Raw genomic sequence first — 21,493 nt, 5'->3', positions numbered from 1 at the left:
CATAGATAAAATGAATGTTTATATAAAATGATTACTGATTGAATAATATAAACTTGTGTTTATGTGTCAGCTGTCATATTAAATGTTTATTAAGGCGCGTTTTCTTGTTGACGTGGACTCGGAGCGTCAAATGATATCACGTGGTACAATTTTGACAGGAAAGTCAACTTAAATTAACGCAGAATCAAAAAGAAACATTTGTTTAGGTTTTTAAATTGTGTATTTAACCTAAAAATATGACACGTTCATTAATATTTAACGCACACTCTAACATTTTCATAGATTCATTAATAAAATGAATGTTAAGATGAAATTATCACTGATTGAATAACATAAACTTGTGTTTATGTGTCAGCTGTCATGTTAAATGTTTATTAAGGCGCGTTTTCTTGTTGACGTGGACTCGGAGCGTCAAATGAAATCACGTGATACAATTTTGACAGGAACGTCATATTAAATTAACGTAGAATCAAAAGTAAACATTGTTTAGGTTTTTAAATTGTGTATTTAACCTAAAAATAAGACACGTTCATTAATATTTAACGCACATTTAACGATTTCACTTCGACAGATTACAATCTACCGAAAAATTGAAACATCCACAATGAAAATCGATTAATTGTTGTCCTAACCTCAAAAAAGTCTCAGTATTTCTTTTATAGCAAGTTTTATTTGGCGAAAACATTTTTTTTTCATTGAATTGCATTATTGAAGTGTTTTTTGCTATATAGACACTCTTTCAAATCAGAAATTACAATCTTCTAAGTACACAAAAGTTGTTAAATTAGTTCCGCTGTATTGAATGATAACCTCCAGGTTCTTCAAAGTTAACAAGTCCAGCTAAAGGGGAAAAGTCATTGCATTATTCAGGACCTCATTACAAGTAAAATGGAAAAGCGTTTCATGCAACTTTTCAGTTTTAGTGTCTTGATTCGTCTCCATTGAAACTTAAATCGTCTACGTAGTTGGTGTTATTTTACAGGTCGTACTCAAAACTATATATATATGAACAAAAATATCAATAATTGATTTCATATTTTTTATAGTCTGCCATCTTCAAAATCCCTTCGATCCGCACACCATCATTGATACGTGGAACGTACTATCGAGAAATTCATTGTGTTGAGCGCATGCGCCAACTACTCATGACACACGCCCTCTGCAACGACCGATACTGTATATACGAGTGCGCTTCGATATTTATATTTTCAAGCGATAATTATGAATAGATTAATTTATAATTTCCCCCGGTATATACCAACGATATTTTTTAATGTTTGTCGGGTTCGTGAAAACTAATTCTGGAAATGTAACACCCTTTTGTTTATGAAGTTTGTGTTGTTAAAAAAGGAGTCACCGATTACTGACTAGCAGAAGGAAATGATTTATTTTTTATTCATGCACTATATACCCATGAAAAACGGGATTTTAGATTCCTTTTTAATGAGCAAAGCTTATTGCCCTAAAAGGATGCCCTTCAATTTTATTACTTTCCATTCATATTCTCGACAAGCAGGATGTGTATAAAGGGCTGTTTTGCCGTTGTGCTTGCATAAATTATGTCCTTTATTGCGGTCGACGAAATTACTCGAGAAAAATTTCGAAATAATACGAAAATTTTAACAAAAAAACAAAAATATTAGTACGATTTATTTATTTATATAACTTTGTCTATCGAAATTTATAAATTAGACTTACCACCTTCTAAATAAATAAATCGTACGTATATATAGGCAAGCGTTTGGAATTAATCCAATAAAGGTTAAGATAAATATATTAATTAACCTTAACCAAACTTAAAATTATGTTGATGATCCGTATAAGTAATGGCGAGCTGGCAACGTTGCGCTTCCTTCCAGCTGATTAATATTTCGTGTCTACGTTTGTGTTTGAGATTGTTACCGATCGAATCGATCTACTAGGACATCGATCGCGCATGATCGTATCGAGTCTGCGTTCTTAAAATAGGCCAGGAGCTGGAACTGTGTTCTTATTAAAATTTAATTTTCATTGTTCAATCTATTTAATACAAATAACTCATATAATTTTTTTATTGTTTTCTCGTCATTGTCATTATTTACGATTCAATTTTTTCTGATTGTAAGAAAACTGGTACTGCAGATCAGGATTTGGTTTTGTCAATAGAGATAATTTTGTTGTAGATGAGACAGAAAGAGACCCGAAGAAGAGCGATAGTTACCGAAGTTCTTCGTGGTATGCTACCTTCAGTAAGAGCTTATTGTCATCGTTTATCGGTGCTACTTGATATCTTGCCTTTACTTACTATCATAATCGTACCTAACTTCAGACCAGTAAATCTCCATCTCTATACTAAAGAAGAAAAAGACAATATGTTGAGAGTGGTGAAAATTATGATAGATTATAATTTGAATTATATACAAGAGAGATTACCTGATGGAAACTATGTTTTTAATTTAGGTAATTATGTGTGTTCTTCACTATTTTACACGATACTTTGTAGTTTTTCGGGTTTTTGAATATATACGGGTGGTATACGTTAAGTTGTTGACCAAACAAGAAGTTAATTTTTGATTGCTTCTTATAACAATATTTTTTTTTTGAATTATATATATTATATCGGGTAATTATGTTTGAATGAAAATTTGAACGTACAGGGTATCTAGAAATGAAATTTTATGTTTAGGTTTGGTCATACTGTAAACTTCTAACATCTATACGTGACAAAAATTCATCTACATTGATGAAAAATAATATTTTTATGTCTTTTTTTTATAAAAATACCTTCTCCAACTTTTTATTATATTCTGGTCAATATAATTGCCAAATTTGGTAATGGAATGCAAATTAACAGAACCCAGAATAAATTAAATATTTTAAAATACAAAACTGACTAAAAAAACTTCACAAATTATGTTGATATAAAAGTAATGGCGAGCTGGCAACGTTGCGCTTCTGTTCAGCTGATTTGTATTTCATAACAGTGCGTGTTACCGATCGAATCGATCTACTAGGAAATCGATTGCGCATGATCGTATTGTTAAAATAGGCCAGGAGTTGAATTGCATTGCATCAAACTCGGGACTAAAATTTCATAAAAATTTAATTTCTTTGCAACCCTTTAACCAAAAACATTGATTAAAATATGTTGATTCGATCCATAAGAGATTTTGGGAATCTCTGGTATATCTCGGATGTCGTTACGACGATTTTCAAGCATCATTTTGTGCCGTTCAAATACTTAGGATATTCTCGTTTGGTTATATAATATAATCGAACATAATTTGATTATTTCTCAAAATACTCTCGATTTAATTTAATACACTTTTTTGTATAACAACCGAGGTAATGTGAACCCAGTTCAGTTCAGGTCCTCCTGAATAAGTTCTCTCTATGTTTAATATTAATTCTATGGTTCATATTTACGACAAAATATTGTGGTTGACGTTTAAGCGGTAATGTCAGTGGCAGTTAAAAGCAGTGTTGCCAAGAATAAATATTTTTTCTTGTTTCAATTCTAAAAAGATGAATTTTTTTTCATTTGAGTTTTTGTTTTGAATTGATAGGGATTCGAATTCAATTTTAGAGCCTAACATAGACGAAGTGGTTTTTTTGGAAAAAGATTTGTCGTCTAAGAAAAAAGTTGTAACTTATTCTAATAAGCAATTAATTGCTAGAGAGATAGAGTTAGAGAAAATGAGAAGGTTCGAACAACCGAAAACGAATTTGGTAAAAAAAGTGAATGAAACTCGAAAAGATGACGTCGTCGATCAGGTACCTAATCATTTACAATCTTTAAAAGCGAAATCTATGAAGATTGCAAAGGAGGTGAGTACAAATTTTTTTTTCAAAATTTTTGCGTAATTTCGATGTTTTCCTTCAAAATCCAAATTTTTTCCCCAAAATTATACAAATTTCGTTAAAACGAAAAATAATTTCCTTCTGTGTTTAAGGGAAAAAGTTTGAAAATTGATTTTCTAAACGAAATTTTATTTCAGGATAAATTTTTTATTCACGTAATTCATATTCTTATTTGACTTACACACAGATGGCGCTGTCATTGTAAAATCCGTTTGACGTTTATTAAGTACCAACTTTCAAAATACTATATGTCAAATTTCATGACATTTCGATTAGTCAGAAAGAAGTGACAGTCATTTAAGTGAAGCTACTTGTTTTATTTTCAAAACAATGCATCATTGCATATTTCAAAATACAGAACAAATAAGACAGGCCACGAAACTTCACAAATTATGTTGATATAAAAGTAATGGCGAGCTGGCAACGTTGCGCTTCCTTCCAGCTGATTTATATTTCGTGTCTACGTTTGTGTTTGAGATTGTTACCGATCGAATCGATCTACTAGGACATCGATCGCGCATGATCGTATCGAGTCTGCGTTCTTAAAATAGGCCAGGAGTTGGAAGTGTCGTCTTATTGAAATTTAATTTTTATTTTTCAGTTTATTTAATACAAATATCTCATATAATTTTTTTATTGTTTTCTCGTCATTGTCATTATTTACGATTCAATTTTTTCGTTAAAACAAAAGAAAATAAATATTTCGATTTAATGACGTAATTCATTCGTTGCCAACTTCATTAAATTTCATAGATTTGACACATATAAATGACGTCACTTATACAAAGTATTGTTCATTCTCAATGATTCCGTTTCCTTTGTGAATTATTGCGAATATCTTCCTACTTATATATATCTTTGGTAAAACAAAACCGCCCCACTCACCATTACGTTGCCAAAAAATCCCAACCTTTTTCTCCGAATAGTTCCATGATTAATTTATAACAGCCATCTTCTCTGCTTTACTGCCATTAGCCGAAGCGAATCGGAGTCCATTACATAATTAAAACATGGTAGTATACGAAACGAAGTGGATTTTTTTTTCCTTATTCTTCTGCCATTCTTTTCATATTATAATCGAGAACGAGTCTTATTGACCGCTACAATATTAATATACTGCAAATTTTGTTTTTGGATTCTCTTCTATAAACTATTAATCATTTTTGATGACAGGACAGGACTTGTTGTGGAGAATTCAATCGGGAAAAAAATATTTTTGTATTTATTTATATAAAACTTTATTTCATTGTTTTTTTTTTCTAAATTATTCGTTTTTGTATTTACAATTCGAATTATTCACTAAATTCATCGCATTTTTTATTTCACAACTTTTTTTCGATGTATTCAAATATGAAAAAATGTTTCTAAGTCCGGTTCTGCTTAACCGATTCTTATAAACGTAAAAAGTAATTTCACAATTTTTTATAACAACTTTTTTAATTTGCTACACAAATTAAAATAATTAAGATTGTTTATACCATCATTGTTTTTCAAATTCGTATTAAATTTATATCTGAACTAAATACATAACCTCTCTTTCTTTGACATTTGAATGCTTTAGAGATTCGACTGTTACCATAAGACCTTAAAAAGCAATGGTCATAATTTAATAATACCGACAATGTTGCCAAATTTGTTCCCATGAAGTAAGCCGTATTAATTGTCGAAAAATTAAAGTTTTATAATCCCTGATAACTACAAGACGATGCCTAAACAATTATACAAAATGTTCCGCTTAAGAACCGACGATTGGGAGCAATTTATTTTCATATTAAGTTGCATCCCTGACGGTCTCGTACTCGGGCCCAAAATTTCGAAAAACGTTAATTTCTTTGCAACCCTTTAACCTGAGAATACCAAATTTGTTATACTGTAAGAGACTTTGCTCTATATCGGTTCATATGCGAGACACTCTATATATATATTTCTCATTTTACGAAATGAACTTTGAGAAAATAACATTAACTCGCGTTGGAATATATGGAATTATTATAACACAGATTATGATAAATATTTTAATAAAAATGCATTAAACAAATATTTTAAAATACAAAATAAATAAAACAAGCCACAAATAAAACTTCACAAATTATGTTGATATAAAAGTAATGGCGAGTTGGCAACGTTGCTCTGCTTTTCAGCTGATTGATGTTTCGTAACTGTGCGTGTTACCGATCGAATCGATCTACTAGGAAATCGATTGCGCATGATCGTATCAAGTCTGCGTTTTTAAAATAGGCCAGGAGTTGAAGCTATCACGTTAATGCAATAAATATCGAATTTTTTATTTTTTATTGTGTTGAATACAATTTAGACAAAAAGTATATATTTTTATAAAAGATTTCACTGGGAAATATGAAAAAAATTCTAATCGTCATGGATTATGGTGATTATAAGTAGAATGAAATTAAATTTTGTTATTTATTAGAAATATTTCGTTTAGGTTATCTTAGTCCGTTTCTGTATTTTAATGATTCATCATTTCGGAAGGCTTTTGAAAGATGAATTTCCGAGGATACATCCACGATTTATTATTATTATTCTTGTGTTATTTTCGGGCACTTAAAAAGGGTTTTTGTCAGGTTTCGCAATATCTGACCACAAAGTTTCTTTGTTTAGCGGAAATTTTTGAATTACGATCAGATTTGGACTATTTCCAGTAAACAAAGTTGTTTATCTTATAATACATAATGTAATCATAATTATTTTCAGTTTTTAAATTTTTTTTCCATATTATATCATCTTTAACTGCCTTTTGAATTATTTTGATGAAAATAGGCTTAAGAGGCTTCGAATATATCGATTCTATAAACAAAATCAGGTTATTACTTTCTTTTTGTCGCTTGTATAATACGAGGGTTGTCTGAAAAGTGTCCGATCTAACAGAGAAAAAAGACATTTCGCAACTTTTTGTCTGTTAACGTGATTTTTGTGGTTCTAACCTCAAAATTTTTTAAACATCTAAATCAATCGATACTTTTTGGTTATTTTGAGTACTTTGGGATGTTATTGGTTAAACATGAAATATACCGGGCTCCTTATTCTGTTGGTAAATGATTTTAGCCCCGGGTCTTATAAATCTTAATCCGGCCCTGCGTAAATCGTACGTGGGGTATATAAGATTATTTGAAAAGTGTACTCAACGATAATTTTTTTAGTAAAAACATGTTTTAAGAACCTACATACCAAAAACTAAAACCGAGCATATCCGACATCCCTCGTAGATTGTGAGCGCGTTTTTTTTTTCAAATATTTCCGATAAAAAATCTCAATTTTTTATTGGAAAACCCTAATTCTTGTTTGTGTTAATAATTTACGACTGTTACTTCCCGAGTTTTAAATCTCCACTTGGACACTTTCCACTATTTACAATGGAAATAAAAAAAAATTTTACCCCACATCGCCTTCCATTCCTTCCTCCCGTCCAGTGGCAACCGGAAGGATACTGAGAAATCTCTCTCTCTCTCCGTCACCCTCCTTTCGACTTCCTTTCCGCATTTCGAAGTTTTCCGGTGACTTCCGGTAGACAACTGCCGACCGTTCTCAACTAATGTCATAAACGTGTATTTTTCCAAAGATAAAACCGATTTGAAGCGACTGCAAAGTTGTAAAAATTAGGATAACGCGCTTCCTTTTTTTTTCGGGAAGAAATTATAGTATTTTGGTCGATTATCATGTATATTGTGTATTTTTTGACGTGTTAACACCACAAATCTAACGTATCGATATTATTTTTTTAATTTTTTCATACAAAATTGGGCCCCGTCATTATTTTAGCCCCGGGCCTTGTAAATCTTAATCCGGCCCTGACTTCTGCATTCTATTTTAATTATAAGTCAAATCGTAAATGAAATCGACACTCTCTCAATATAAAATTGAGCCGTTTTCAACAGGTCAATACTATAAATCAACTCTAATAACGAAGCTCCTAAATCCTCGTACGGAGAAAAAAATACGGGGGTAATAAGATATGAAGATAAGTATACGCGTGAAAAATTTGTGAATAATAATAACAATATACATTCGTTGTTTTAATTTTGATTATTTTTTGGTGGAATAAATCTTGTCTGATATCAGTTTCGGGCTGTCGCCGCCGCCGCCTCCGCCGTCGCCGCCCCTACGTACGTACGCACTCATGTACTCACAGTTAATGAGTTAACCGTTTCCAAACAGTTTATCATTGTGCGGTATTAGGACAGTGGGGTTATATCAACATTAACAAAGCCTATTTCTGATTCGTTCATTCGACATTGCGTTATACGGTCGAGAAAATAGGCCGCGCCTCTATACGAGTATAACGAAAATAGTAAAAAATTCGTCGTTTTGTCATGGAAAAAAATACGAAAGTGGCTAAAACATAGTTTATAATCATTCCCAGATATAAAATTCCATTATTGTCAATAATGTTGATTTGGTAAGTTATTAAAAACAACAGGGAATTCGTCTAGATGTCACGAGGATCGATTTTCAAGTTTTTCCAATCGAATAATAGGTGGCGTTAGTGAATTGGGGCATTATTGTGTTTATTTGACGTTTGTTATTGCGAATTGCTATTCTTTATTTGCTTCACGAATTAAAATTATTAAGATTGTTTATACCACATTTTAAAATTCATATTAAATTTATATCTGAACTAAATACATAACCTCTCTTTCTTTGACATTTAAATGCTTTAGATATTCGACTGTTACCATAAAACCCTAAAAAGCAACGGTCATAATTTAATTATATCGACAATGTTGCCAAATTTGTTCCAATGAAGTGAGCCGTATTAATTGCCAGAAAAATAAAGTTTTATAATCCCTGATAACTACAAGGCGATTCCTAAACAATTATACAAGGTGACCCGTATAAGAACCGACGCAGAGTTTCGAAAAACGTTAATTTCTTATATACTGTATGAGACTGTTAAGGGATGTAACTTGGTATAGAAATAAATTACCCCCAATCGTCGAATTTTGGTCTCCCCTATAAGTCTTTGCTGTATATCGGGTCATATGCGAAACACTCTATATAAATATTTCTCTTTTCACGAAATGAACTTTGAGAAAATAACTCGTATATCTTTAAAAATTATATACAACATTTTGATACGTATATTTGGAATTAATACAACACAGATTAAGATAAATATTTTAATAAAAATTCATTAAACAAAGATTTTAGAATACAAAACGAATAAGACAGTTTAGAAACAAAACTTCACAAATTATGTTGATATAAAAGTAATGGCGAGCTGGCAACGTTGCGCTTCTGTTCAGCTGATTTATATTTCATAACAGGGCGTGTTTAAGATTGTTACCGATCGAATCGATCTACTAGGAAATCGATTGCGCATGATCGTATCGAGTCTGCATTGTTAAAATAGGCCAGGAGTTGGAACGTTAATACAATAAATGTTGAAATTTTTATTTTTTAGTGTATTAAATACAATTTAGACAAAAAGTATATATTTTTATAAAAGATTTCACTGGGAAATATGAAAAAAATTCTAATCGTCATGGATTATGGTGATTATAGGTAGAATGAAATTAAATTTTGTTATTTATTAGAAATATTTCGTTTAGGTTATCTTAGTCCGTTTCTGTATTTTAATGATTCATCATTTCGGAAGGCTTTTGAAAGATGAATTTCCGAGGATACATCCACGATTTATTATTTATTATTTTTGTGTTATTTTCGGGCACTTAAAAAGGGTTTTTGTCAGGTTTCACAATATCTGACCACAAAGTTTCTTTGTTGAGCGGAAATTTTTAAATTACGATCAGATTTGGACTATTTCCAGTAAACAAAGTTGTTTATCTTATAATACATAATGTAATCATAATTATTTTCAGTTTTTAAATTTTTTTTTCCATATTATATAATCTTTAACTGCCTTTTGAATTATTTTGATGAAAATAGACGTCAGACGCGTCGAATATATCGATTCTATAAACAAAAACAGGTTATTACTTTCTTTTTGTCGCTTGTATAATACGAGGGTTGTCTGAAAAGTGTCCTGCCTAACAAAGAAAAAAGACATTTCGCAACTTTTTGTCTGTTAACGTGATTTTTGTGGTTCTAACCTCAAAATGTTTTAAACATCTTCTAAATCAATCGATACTTTTTGGTTATTTTGAGTACTTTGTGATTTTATTGGCTAAAAATACCTTCTCTTTTTGAAACTTACTTGTAATGAGGAAATCGAAATAAAATATTGAAATCCCACCCTTGGGGGGCATGTTTAGCCTAAAACAAATTGTAACTGTACATTTTCCGACCATCTACAATGAATTATTTCAATTTAGTTTATTTTATAATGATTTTTATTTTTTTATATGATTCTGAAACTAATGCCTGGCCTATTTTTCTTGGTTACTAGTATAAGATTGTGTTTTATTATAGCAACGACCCTTCATATGATGCGATGGGGCAAATATTGCTTCTACTTTGTCACGAAATTGCTCGAATTTATTTTGGAGAGCCCTATCTGGTAATTACGGTCCATTACAGCGATTTAAATAATAAAATGGAGGGCCTTGTATAGAACCGAAAACATGTAAATAACTAGAACGTTGTAATTTAAAAAAAATACGCGATGTTTTTCAATAAATTTCATCGTCATATATCCAAACAAAATATTTATTAATTTAGAAATTGTTTATATACGAGGTGATACAAAAATATGAACAATTAAAATTTAGTTTTTATATAATTTGCAATGATACGTGTAGTAGACGTAAACAACGTTGCCAAATATTTAAAATAGTACCAAAATTGCGGAATTTAGTTCTTTTTTTTTAATGCGATCTCGTTTATTTGATTTTGTACTGGTGAAAATTCGTTGTCACCTGGTGGATTCTAATTTAATCACGTGAGTTATTACCTGTGATATTCGATCAGAAAAAGTAGTTCCGGAAGTAAAAATTAACATAAAAATTTTGGCCGCTGAGCGATCAAAATTGCGAATTTTGCAAATAACTCGAAATCTACGCCGAATTTCGACAAAAGTGCAAGGATCAAAAATGTAGTTCGAAAAATTTCCTACAAAAAAGGTTTATTGTAATTTTTTCCTAAGAGCTGTCATTTCTCAATATTTCGGTATGAAAGTTGAGTTTTCATATTAGTTAGGAGCTTTTGACAAATTTTCAAAATTTTGATGAGAAACTGGGGGTTTTACGAACTTATTTGGGAAGAAAATTAAAGCTCGACGACTCACCTACAAAATGCACTTTCTTTCATCCCGAAATCTTGAGTTTTCGAAGAGATACAGCAGTTTCTTCTTCAGTCGGGGACGTAATTTCTCTCAGACTTTCTCTATGAAATTTCAGCGCATTTTACAAAGAAATGACAGCTCTTAGGAAAAAATCACAAGAAATCTTTTTTGTAGTAAATTTTTCGAACTACCTTTCTTATCCCTTCACGTTTTTCGAAATTTTGCACAGATTTCGAGTTATTTGCAAAATTCGGAATATTGAAAATTTAGTAAGATGCGACCCCGAAGTTTTAGCGCATTTTACAAAGGAATGACAGCTCTTAGGAAAAAATCACAAGAAACCTTTTTTGTAGAAAATATCTTAAACTACATTTTTTATCCCTTCACGTTTTTCGAAATTTTGTACAGATTTCGAGTTATTTGCAAAATTCGGAAAATTGAAAATTTAGTAAGATGCGACCCCGAAGTTTGAGCGCATCTTACAAAAAAATGACAGATCTTAGCAAAAAACCACAAGAAACCTTTTTTGTAGGAAATTTTTCGAACTACATTTTTTATCCCCGCACTTTTTTAGAAATTCGGCGTAGATTTCGAGGTATTTGCAAAATTCGGAATATTGAAAATTTAGTAAGATGCGACCCCGAAGTTTGAGCGCATTTTATAAAGGAATGACAGATCTTAGGAAAAAATCACAAGAAACCTTTTTTGTAGAAAATATCTTAAACTACATTTTTTATCCCTTCACGTTTTTCGAAATTTGGCATAGATTTCGCGTTATTTGCAAAATTCGGAATATTGAAAATTTAGTAAGATGCGACCCCGAAGTTTGAGCGCATTTTATAAAGGAATGACAGATCTTAGGAAAAAATCACAAGAAACCTTTTTTGTAGAAAATATCTTAAACTACATTTTTTATCCCTTCACGTTTTTCGAAATTTTGTACAGATTTCGCGTTATTTGCAAAATTCGGAATATTGAAAATTTAGTAAGATGCGACCCCGAAGTTTGAGCGCATTTTATAAAGGAATGACAGATCTTAGGAAAAAATCACAAGAAACCTTTTTTGTAGAAAATATCTTAAACTACATTTTTTATCCCTTCACGTTTTTCGAAATTTTGTACAGATTTCGCGTTATTTGCAAAATTCGGAATATTGAAAATTTAGTAAGATGCGACCCCGAAGTTTGAGCGCATTTTATAAAGGAATGACAGATCTTAGGAAAAAATCACAAGAAACCTTTTTTGTAGAAAATATCTTAAACTACATTTTTTATCCCTTCACGTTTTTCGAAATTTGGCATAGATTTCGCGTTATTTGCAAAATTCGGAATATTGAAAATTTAGTAAGATGCGACCCCGAAGTTTGAGCGCATTTTATAAAGGAATGACAGATCTTAGGAAAAAATCACAAGAAACCTTTTTTGTAGAAAATATCTTAAACTACATTTTTTATCCCTTCACGTTTTTCGAAATTTTGTACAGATTTCGCGTTATTTGCAAAATTCGGAATATTGAAAATTTAGTAAGATGCGACCCCGAAGTTTGAGCGCATTTTATAAAGGAATGACAGATCTTAGGAAAAAATCACAAGAAACCTTTTTTGTAGAAAATATCTTAAACTACATTTTTTATCCCTTCACGTTTTTCGAAATTTTGTACAGATTTCGAGTTATTTGCAAAATTCGGAAAATTGAAAATTTAGTAAGATGCGACCCCGAAGTTTGAGCGCATTTTATAAAGGAATGACAGATCTTAGGAAAAAATCACAAGAAACCTTTTTTGTAGAAAATATCTTAAACTACATTTTTTATCCCTTCACGTTTTTCGAAATTTTGTACAGATTTCGAGTTATTTGCAAAATTCGGAAAATTGAAAATTTAGTAAGATGCGACCCCGAAGTTTGAGCGCATCTTACAAAAAAATGACAGATCTTAGCAAAAAACCACAAGAAACCTTTTTTGTAGGAAATTTTTCGAACTACATTTTTTATCCCCGCACTTTTTTAGAAATTCGGCGTAGATTTCGAGGTATTTGCAAAATTCGGAATATTGAAAATTTAGTAAGATGCGACCCCGAAGTTTGAGCGCATTTTACAAAGAAATGACAGATCTTAGGAAAAAATCACAAGAAACCTTTTTTGTAGAAAATATCTTAAACTACCTTTCTTATCCCTTCACGTTTTTCGAAATTTTGCACAGATTTCGAGTTATTTGCAAAATTCGGAATATTGAAAATTTAGTAAGATGCGACCCCGAAGTTTGAGCGCATTTTACAAAGGAATGACAGCTCTTAGGAAAAAATCACAAGAAATCTTTTTTGTAGTAAATTTTTCGAACTACATTTTCGATTTCCGCACTTTTTTCGAAATTCGGCGTAAATTTCGAGTTATTTGCAAAATTCGGTTTGTTTAAATGATTGCTCGGTTCGATATTTGGAAATTTGAGCGTCTCCGAAGGGAAAACAATCCATTCGAGTCCTGTACAAAATAATATCACTTTTTTTTTTGTCGTTTTACGAGCCCTATATCGCTCTTGATATAAACTAAACGAAGCGTGTAACCTGTTTTGACACTTTGTGTACGAAAACGATACTTGTAATGGAAATTCTGGAACGTTCGAAAGATTCACGACCGTAAAAATGCGACAGATATGCGACTGGTTCCCCGTTCGGAATCAAATAAGGCGAAAAAATATGTTACCGAGGAAAAATTCCGAAAATGAACCATAGTTTCCTGTTTCCTTGTGAAAGTGTATTGAAAGAAATTATTGATGGGTGTAAATCGTTTATTTTTCATTTTTTTCTTTGAATTGTAGAAGATGCGCGGCTAAAATTAGGTCGTTATTGGGGTATAGGTGGGTACTTGGATATGACTTTGTTTTTTTTTTCAAAATATTCTCCGTTAAAATCAATTTCCATTTCGATTGAGGTATTTCCAGGTGTATATGTAGGTGTAGAAGATCCTTGACCTCGAATTTTATTTTTAATCTGCGAGAATATGAGGAAATTTGGATTTTTAAATTTTTGTATTGCAAAAAATTTGAGTTTTCCTACTTTTTTATCAAAATTTTCGGGTTTTTATCGAATATTTCGAATTGTTTTTATTGATAATTTCGAATTTTCTATTTTTTTATCAATAGTTTTGGATTTTTCGATATTTCGTGTGAAAAATTTGGATTTTTCAATCTATTTGTATCGAAAATTTGAGTTTTCCTACTTTATTATCGAAATTTTCGGGTTTTTTCAAATTTTTATCGACTATTTCGAATTGTTTTTATTGATAATTTCGAATTTTCCATTTTTTTATCAATAGTTTTGGATTTTTCGATATTTCGTGTGAAAAATTTGGATTTTTCAATTTATTTGTATCGAAAATTTGAGTTTTCCTGCTTTTTTATCGAAATTTTTGAGTTTTTCAAGTTTTTATCGAATATTTCGAATTGTTTTTATTGATAATTTCGAATTTTCCATTTTTTCATCAATAGTTTGGGATTTTTCGCTATTTCGTGTGAAAAATTTGGATTTTTCAATTTATTTGTATCGAAAATTTGAGTTTTCCTACTTTTTTATCGAAATTTTTGAGTTTTTCAAATTTTTATCGAATATTTCGAATTTTTTTCATTGATAACTTCGAATTTTTCATTGTTTATTAATAGTTTTGGATTTTTCGATATTTCGTGTGAAAAATTTGGATTTTTCAATTTATTTGTATCGAAAATTTGAGTTTTCCTACTTTTTTATCGAAATTTTTGAGTTTTTCAAATTTTTATCGAATATTTCGAATTTTTTTCATTGATAACTTCGAATTTTTCATTGTTTATTAATAGTTTTGGATTTTTCGATATTTCGTGTGAAAAATTTGGATTTTTCAATTTATTTGTATCGAAAATTTGAGTTTTCCAACTTTTTTATCGAAATTTTTGAGTTTTTCAAATTTTTATCGAATATTTCGAATTTTTTTCATTGATAACTTCGAATTTTCCATTTTTTTATCAATAGTTTTGGATTTTTCGATATTTCGTGTGAAAAATTTGGATTTTTCAATTTATTTGTATCAAAAATTTGAGTTTTCCTACTTTTTTATCGAAATTTTTGAGTTTTTCAAATTTTTATCGAATATTTCGAATTTTTTTCATTGATAACTTCGAATTTTTCATTGTTTATTAATAGTTTTGGATTTTTCGATATTTCGTGTGAAAAATTTGGATTTTTCAATTTATTTGTATCGAAAATTTGAGTTTTCCAACTTTTTTATCGAAATTTTTGAGTTTTTCAAATTTTTATCGAATATTTCGAATTTTTTTTCATTGATAACTTCGAATTTTTCATTGTTTATTAATAGTTTTGGATTTTTCGATATTTCGTGTGAAAAATTTGGATTTTTCAATCTATTTGTATCGAAAATTTGAGTTTTCCAACTTTTTTATCGAAATTTTTGAGTTTTTCAAATTTTTATCGAATATTTCGAATTTTTTTCATTGATAACTTCGAATTTTTCATTGTTTATTAATAGTTTTGGATTTTTCGATATTTCGTGTGAAAAATTTGCATTTTTCAATTTCTTTATTGCTAAAATTTGAGTTTTTCTACTTTTTTAACGAAAATTTCGAGTTTTTCAAGTTTTTATCGAATATTTCGAATTGTTTTTATTGATAATTTCGAATTTTCCATTGTTTATTAATAGTTTTGGATTTTTCGATATTTCGTGTGAAAAATTTGGATTTTTCAATCTATTTGTATCGAAAATTTGAGTTTTCCAACTTTTTTATCGAAATTTTTGAGTTTTTCAAATTTTTATCGAATATTTCGAATTTTTTTCATTGATAACTTCGAATTTTTCATTGTTTATTAATAGTTTTGGATTTTTCGATATTTCGTGTGAAAAATTTGCATTTTTCAATTTCTTTATTGCTAAAATTTGAGTTTTTCTACTTTTTTAACGAAAATTTCGAGTTTTTCAAGTTTTTATCGAATATTTCGAATTGTTTTTATTGATAATTTCGAATTTTCCATTGTTTATTAATAGTTTTGGATTTTTCGATATTTCGTGTGAAAAATTTGGATTTTTCAATTTATTTGTATCGAAAATTTGAGTTTTCCAACTTTTTTATCGAAAATTTCGTGTTTTTCAAATTTTTATCGAATATTTCGAATTTTTTTCATTGATAACTTCGAATTTTTCATTTTTTATTAATAGTTTTGGATTTTTCGATATTTCGTGTGAAAAATTTGGATTTTTCAATTTATTTGTATCGAAAATTTGAGTTTTTCTGCTTTATTATCGAAATTTTCGGGTTTTTTCAAATTTTTATCGAATATTTCGAATTGTTTTTTCTGATAACGAAAAAGAGAAAATCATACGAAAATCTAGAAACAAGAGATAACAAAAATATTGAAAAAAAAAAGAAAAACATGGCATCAAGCAATAACTATATCATTAGACTCCAATATGCGTTTTTCAAAATTAATTTTCTTTGAAAAAAATCACTCTCTCCATCTTGAAAAATAATTCATCTATTTCCTATCTAAATAAGTGAATAACTTTCCAAATTACCCACGTACAAACAGCGAGAAATGAAAATTTGACATTTAAATGCAACTAAAAAAACAACAAACAGTGTTGCCATTTAAAACAAATTTCCCTTAAACCTCGTAAACTCTAAACCTTTTTGTTTATTCTTAACGTAATGAAAATTGATATTTTTTATATAAAACGACGGGGTGGTAAGTCGAGTCGAGACGAAAAATAAAAAAAAAAACAAAAAAAAAACGTCCAAACGCCGCCTCTGCGTACTTACATCCGAAGAACCAGTTATCAAGATCGAGTATCTGTTTAACAACGTAAATAAAAGAGTTTCGGACGGGTAAATGGAATCTGCAGCTTATCCGACGCTGCCTCGACGTCGAAGTATATATAGCGTCGACGGCGTCGTTGGCGGCGTCCCGCCCGTTCCATTACATCCAAGGCGGCGTGGCGTTTCCGCCTCTCTAAACGATTCTAACATCTTTAGGATGTTCTTAGCTTTGTTTTCACTTATTGTCGACATTAGCGAGGTCTCGTTTAACGGTCTCTTTCTGATCGCTTCATTTCATACAGCGTTGCCGATTGTTGTGCCCGTTCACTATTACAAATAAAACGTTTTTCGTCGCTCATCGAATCGAATGTATAAAATTAACTAAGCAACCGTTAAATAATTCTGACAGTTGACAGTTGACAGTTGACATTGAACGTCAACGTATGAATGCCGATTTTAACTTTGAACGGTTCGTTGGATGCCATTTTGGTGATTTGTGATTGAAAAACGAACGCGTGAGTTTGGAGACGTAATCGTATCATATTTTTTCGAAATTAAGGCCGCTCAAAGTTATTTTTATCGAAATCAAAGTGACTAATATCAACAAGATGGTGCCGCGTGTCTTACAACAATTAAATTACTACACGAGGCATTTCAAGGTCGCGTAAAGGTGCGTGTGTAAAAAAACACGTGACCTGTTATCGATTTTTTCGTATTTAACGAATGTTGTTACGTGGAATATTCAGTATACGCCCTGTATATACGAGCGTAATAAAAGAAAGAAAGAACCGTATAAACCTCGTAACGAAATAATTCTCGAAGACTTATTATTTCATTTCCTTGACATTTATCGTGGCGTGGCTCTTAGCGGACCGAGCGAAAAGCGAGGCCCGTACAAAAAAATCCATTAGCTTCGGAAGCAATTTGCCGAGATTTAACACATAATCGTTGTTGGTGAAGCGATCCGCCGCGAAAAAGGATTTTTCGAATTGACGACTTCCTGTGTACACCCCCTTTACGATCCCCAGACATTCTACTTTTTTTCCCGATAAAGAAAAAACAAAACATAACCTCAATGTTTTCCATATATATTTCGCTAATGAAGTTCGGCGTTTCCGTTTTTTACTAAAAACATTTCCAAATGGATGTACGGCTGAATCGACGCAAAAAATTTGATTCATCATGATGCAATGAGACAAATTTTAACTTCTTCTTAACCTTGTTTGACTTGGAAATCGAGGTACTGTGTTGGGGCGAGTTCTTAAAACTTTGGAGCAACTTGGATGAGTTGGGGGTCCAGGAATTCAGTCACAAATCAATTTCTCTTGAGGAAATTGATGCAGGATCTCTTCAGATACAATTGTTTGACTTGGAAACCGAAGACCTGTGTTGGAGCGAGTTCTTAAAACTTTGGAGCAACTTGGATGAGTTGGGGGTCCAGGAATTCAGTCACAAATCAACTTTTCTTGATGAAATTGATGCTGGATCTCTTCAGATACAATTGTTTGACTTGGAAATCGAAGACCTGTGTTGGAGCGAGTTCTTAAAACTTTGGAGCAACTTGGATGAGTTGGGGGTCCAGGAATTCAGTCCCAAATCAACTTTTTTTGGGGAAATTGATGCTGGATCTCTTCAGATACAATTGTTTGACTTGGAAATCGAAGACCTGTGTTGGGGCGAGTTCTTAAAACTTTGGAGCAACTTGGATGAGTTGGGGGTCCAGGAATTCAGTCACAAATCAACTTTTCTTGATGAAATTGATGCTGGATCTCTTCAGATACAATTGTTTGACTTGGAAATCGAAGACCTGTGTTGGGGCGAGTTCTTAAAACTTTGGAGCAACTTGGATGAGTTGGGGGTCCAGGAATTCAGTCACAAATCAACTTTTCTTGATGAAATTGATGCTGGATCTCTTCAGATACAATTGTTTGACTTGGAAATCGAAGACCTGTGTTGGGGCGAGTTCTTAAAACTTTGGAGCAACTTGGATGAGTTGGGGGTCCAGGAATTCAGTCACAAATCAATTTCTCTTGAGGAAATTGATGCAGGATCTCTTCAGATACAATTGTTTGACTTGGAAACCGAAGACCTGTGTTGGAGCGAGTTCTTAAAACTTTGGAGCAACTTGGATGAGTTGGGGGTCCAGGAATTCAGTCACAAATCAATTTCTCTTGAGGAAATTGATGCAGGATCTCTTCAGATACAATTGTTTGACTTGGAAATCGAAGACCTGTGTTGGGGCGAGTTCTTAAAACTTTGGAGCAACTTGGATGAGTTGGGGGTCCAGGAATTCAGTCACAAATCAACTTCTCTTGAGGAAATTGATGCTGGATCTCTTCAGATACAATTGTTTGACTTGGAAACCGAAGACCTGTGTTGGAGCGAGTTCTTAAAACTTTGGAGCAACTTGGATGAGTTGGGGGTCCAGGAATTCAGTCACAAATCAACTTCTCTTGATGAAATTGATGCTGGATCTCTTCAGATACAATTGTTTGACTTGGAAACCGAAGACCTGTGTTGGAGCGAGTTCTTAAAACTTTGGAGCAACTTGGATGAGTTGGGGGTCCAGGAATTCAGTCACAAATCAACTTCTCTTGAGGAAATTGATGCAGGATCTCTTCAGATACAATTGTTTGACTTGGAAACCGAAGACCTGTGTTGGAGCGAGTTCTTAAAACTTTGGAGCAACTTGGATGAGTTGGGGGTCCAGGAATTCAGTCACAAATCAATTTCTCTTGAGGAAATTGATGCAGGATCTCTTCAGATACAATTGTTTGACTTGGAAATCGAAGACCTGTGTTGGGGCGAGTTCTTAAAACTTTGGAGCAACTTGGATGAGTTGGGGGTCCAGGAATTCAGTCACAAATCAACTTCTCTTGAGGAAATTGATGCAGGATCTCTTCAGATACAATTGTTTGACTTGGAAACCGAAGACCTGTGTTGGAGCGAGTTCTTAAAACTTTGGAGCAACTTGGATGAGTTGGGGGTCCAGGAATTCAGTCACAAATCAACTTCTCTTGAGGAAATTGATGCAGGATCTCTTCAGATACAATTGTTTGACTTGGAAACCGAAGACCTGTGTTGGAGCGAGTTCTTAAAACTTTGGAGCAACTTGGATGAGTTGGGGGTCCAGGAATTCAGTCACAAATCAATTTCTCTTGAGGAAATTGATGCAGGATCTCTTCAGATACAATTGTTTGACTTGGAAATCGAAGACCTGTGTTGGGGCGAGTTCTTAAAACTTTGGAGCAACTTGGATGAGTTGGGGGTCCAGGAATTCAGTCACAAATCAACTTCTCTTGAGGAAATTGATGCTGGATCTCTTCAGATACAATTGTTTGACTTGGAAACCGAAGACCTGTGTTGGAGCGAGTTCTTAAAACTTTGGAGCAACTTGGATGAGTTGGGGGTCCAGGAATTCAGTCACAAATCAACTTCTCTTGATGAAATTGATGCTGGATCTCTTCAGATACAATTGTTTGACTTGGAAACCGAAGACCTGTGTTGGAGCGAGTTCTTAAAACTTTGGAGCAACTTGGATGAGTTGGGGGTCCAGGAATTCAGTCACAAATCAACTTCTCTTGAGGAAATTGATGCAGGATCTCTTCAGATACAATTGTTTGACTTGGAAACCGAAGACCTGTGTTGGAGCGAGTTCTTAAAACTTTGGAGCAACTTGGATGAGTTGGGGGTCCAGGAATTCAGTCACAAATCAATTTCTCTTGAGGAAATTGATGCAGGATCTCTTCAGATACAATTGTTTGACTTGGAAATCGAAGACCTGTGTTGGGGCGAGTTCTTAAAACTTTGGAGCAACTTGGATGAGTTGGGGGTCCAGGAATTCAGTCACAAATCAACTTCTCTTGAGGAAATTGATGCAGGATCTCTTCAGATACAATTGTTTGACTTGGAAACCGAAGACCTGTGTTGGAGCGAGTTCTTAAAACTTTGGAGCAACTTGGATGAGTTGGGGGTCCAGGAATTCAGTCACAAATCAATTTCTCTTGAGGAAATTGATGCAGGATCTCTTCAGATACAATTGTTTGACTTGGAAATCGAAGACCTGTGTTGGGGCGAGTTCTTAAAACTTTGGAGCAACTTGGATGAGTTGGGGGTCCAGGAATTCAGTCACAAATCAACTTCTCTTGAGGAAATTGATGCTGGATCTCTTCAGATACAATTGTTTGACTTGGAAACCGAAGACCTGTGTTGGAGCGAGTTCTTAAAACTTTGGAGCAACTTGGATGAGTTGGGGGTCCAGGAATTCAGTCACAAATCAACTTCTCTTGAGGAAATTGATGCTGGATCTCTTCAGATACAATTGTTTGACTTGGAAACCGAAGACCTGTGTTGGGGCGAGTTCTTAAAACTTTGGAGCAACTTGGATGAGTTGGGGGTCCAGGAATTCAGTCACAAATCAACTTTTCTTGATGAAATTGATGCTGGATCTCTTCAGATACAATTGTTTGACTTGGAAATCGAAGACCTGTGTTGGGGCGAGTTCTTAAAACTTTGGAGCAACTTGGATGAGTTGGGGGTCCAGGAATTCAGTCACAAATCAACTTTTCTTGAGGAAATTGATGCAGGATCTCTTCAGATACAATTGTTTGACTTGGAAACCGAAGACCTGTGTTGGGGCGAGTTCTTAAAACTTTGGAGCAAC

The 21,493-nt window shown here is 32.4% G+C and overlaps 1 protein-coding gene across 2 annotated transcripts in view; it reads left to right on the top strand.

Annotated features, from left to right (window-relative positions):
- Nucleotides 1-21,493, top strand: part of LOC130443490 (chromosome transmission fidelity protein 18 homolog) — a 44,881-nt gene that overhangs the window by 3,817 nt on the left and 19,571 nt on the right. For both annotated transcript variants that reach the window (XM_056778161.1, XM_056778160.1), the window contains exons 7-8: nt 2,163-2,439; nt 3,566-3,807. In XM_056778161.1, the coding sequence (XP_056634139.1) occupies nt 2,163-2,439; nt 3,566-3,807 (519 nt within the window). The remainder of the gene's footprint in view (nt 1-2,162; nt 2,440-3,565; nt 3,808-21,493) is intronic.

Source organism: Diorhabda sublineata, chromosome 4, assembly GCF_026230105.1.
Source record: "Diorhabda sublineata isolate icDioSubl1.1 chromosome 4, icDioSubl1.1, whole genome shotgun sequence".
Taxonomy (NCBI): Eukaryota; Metazoa; Arthropoda; class Insecta; order Coleoptera; family Chrysomelidae; genus Diorhabda; species Diorhabda sublineata.
The sequence above is the reverse complement of the archived record's forward strand: the minus strand, read 5'-3'. Positions and strand labels throughout refer to the sequence as shown.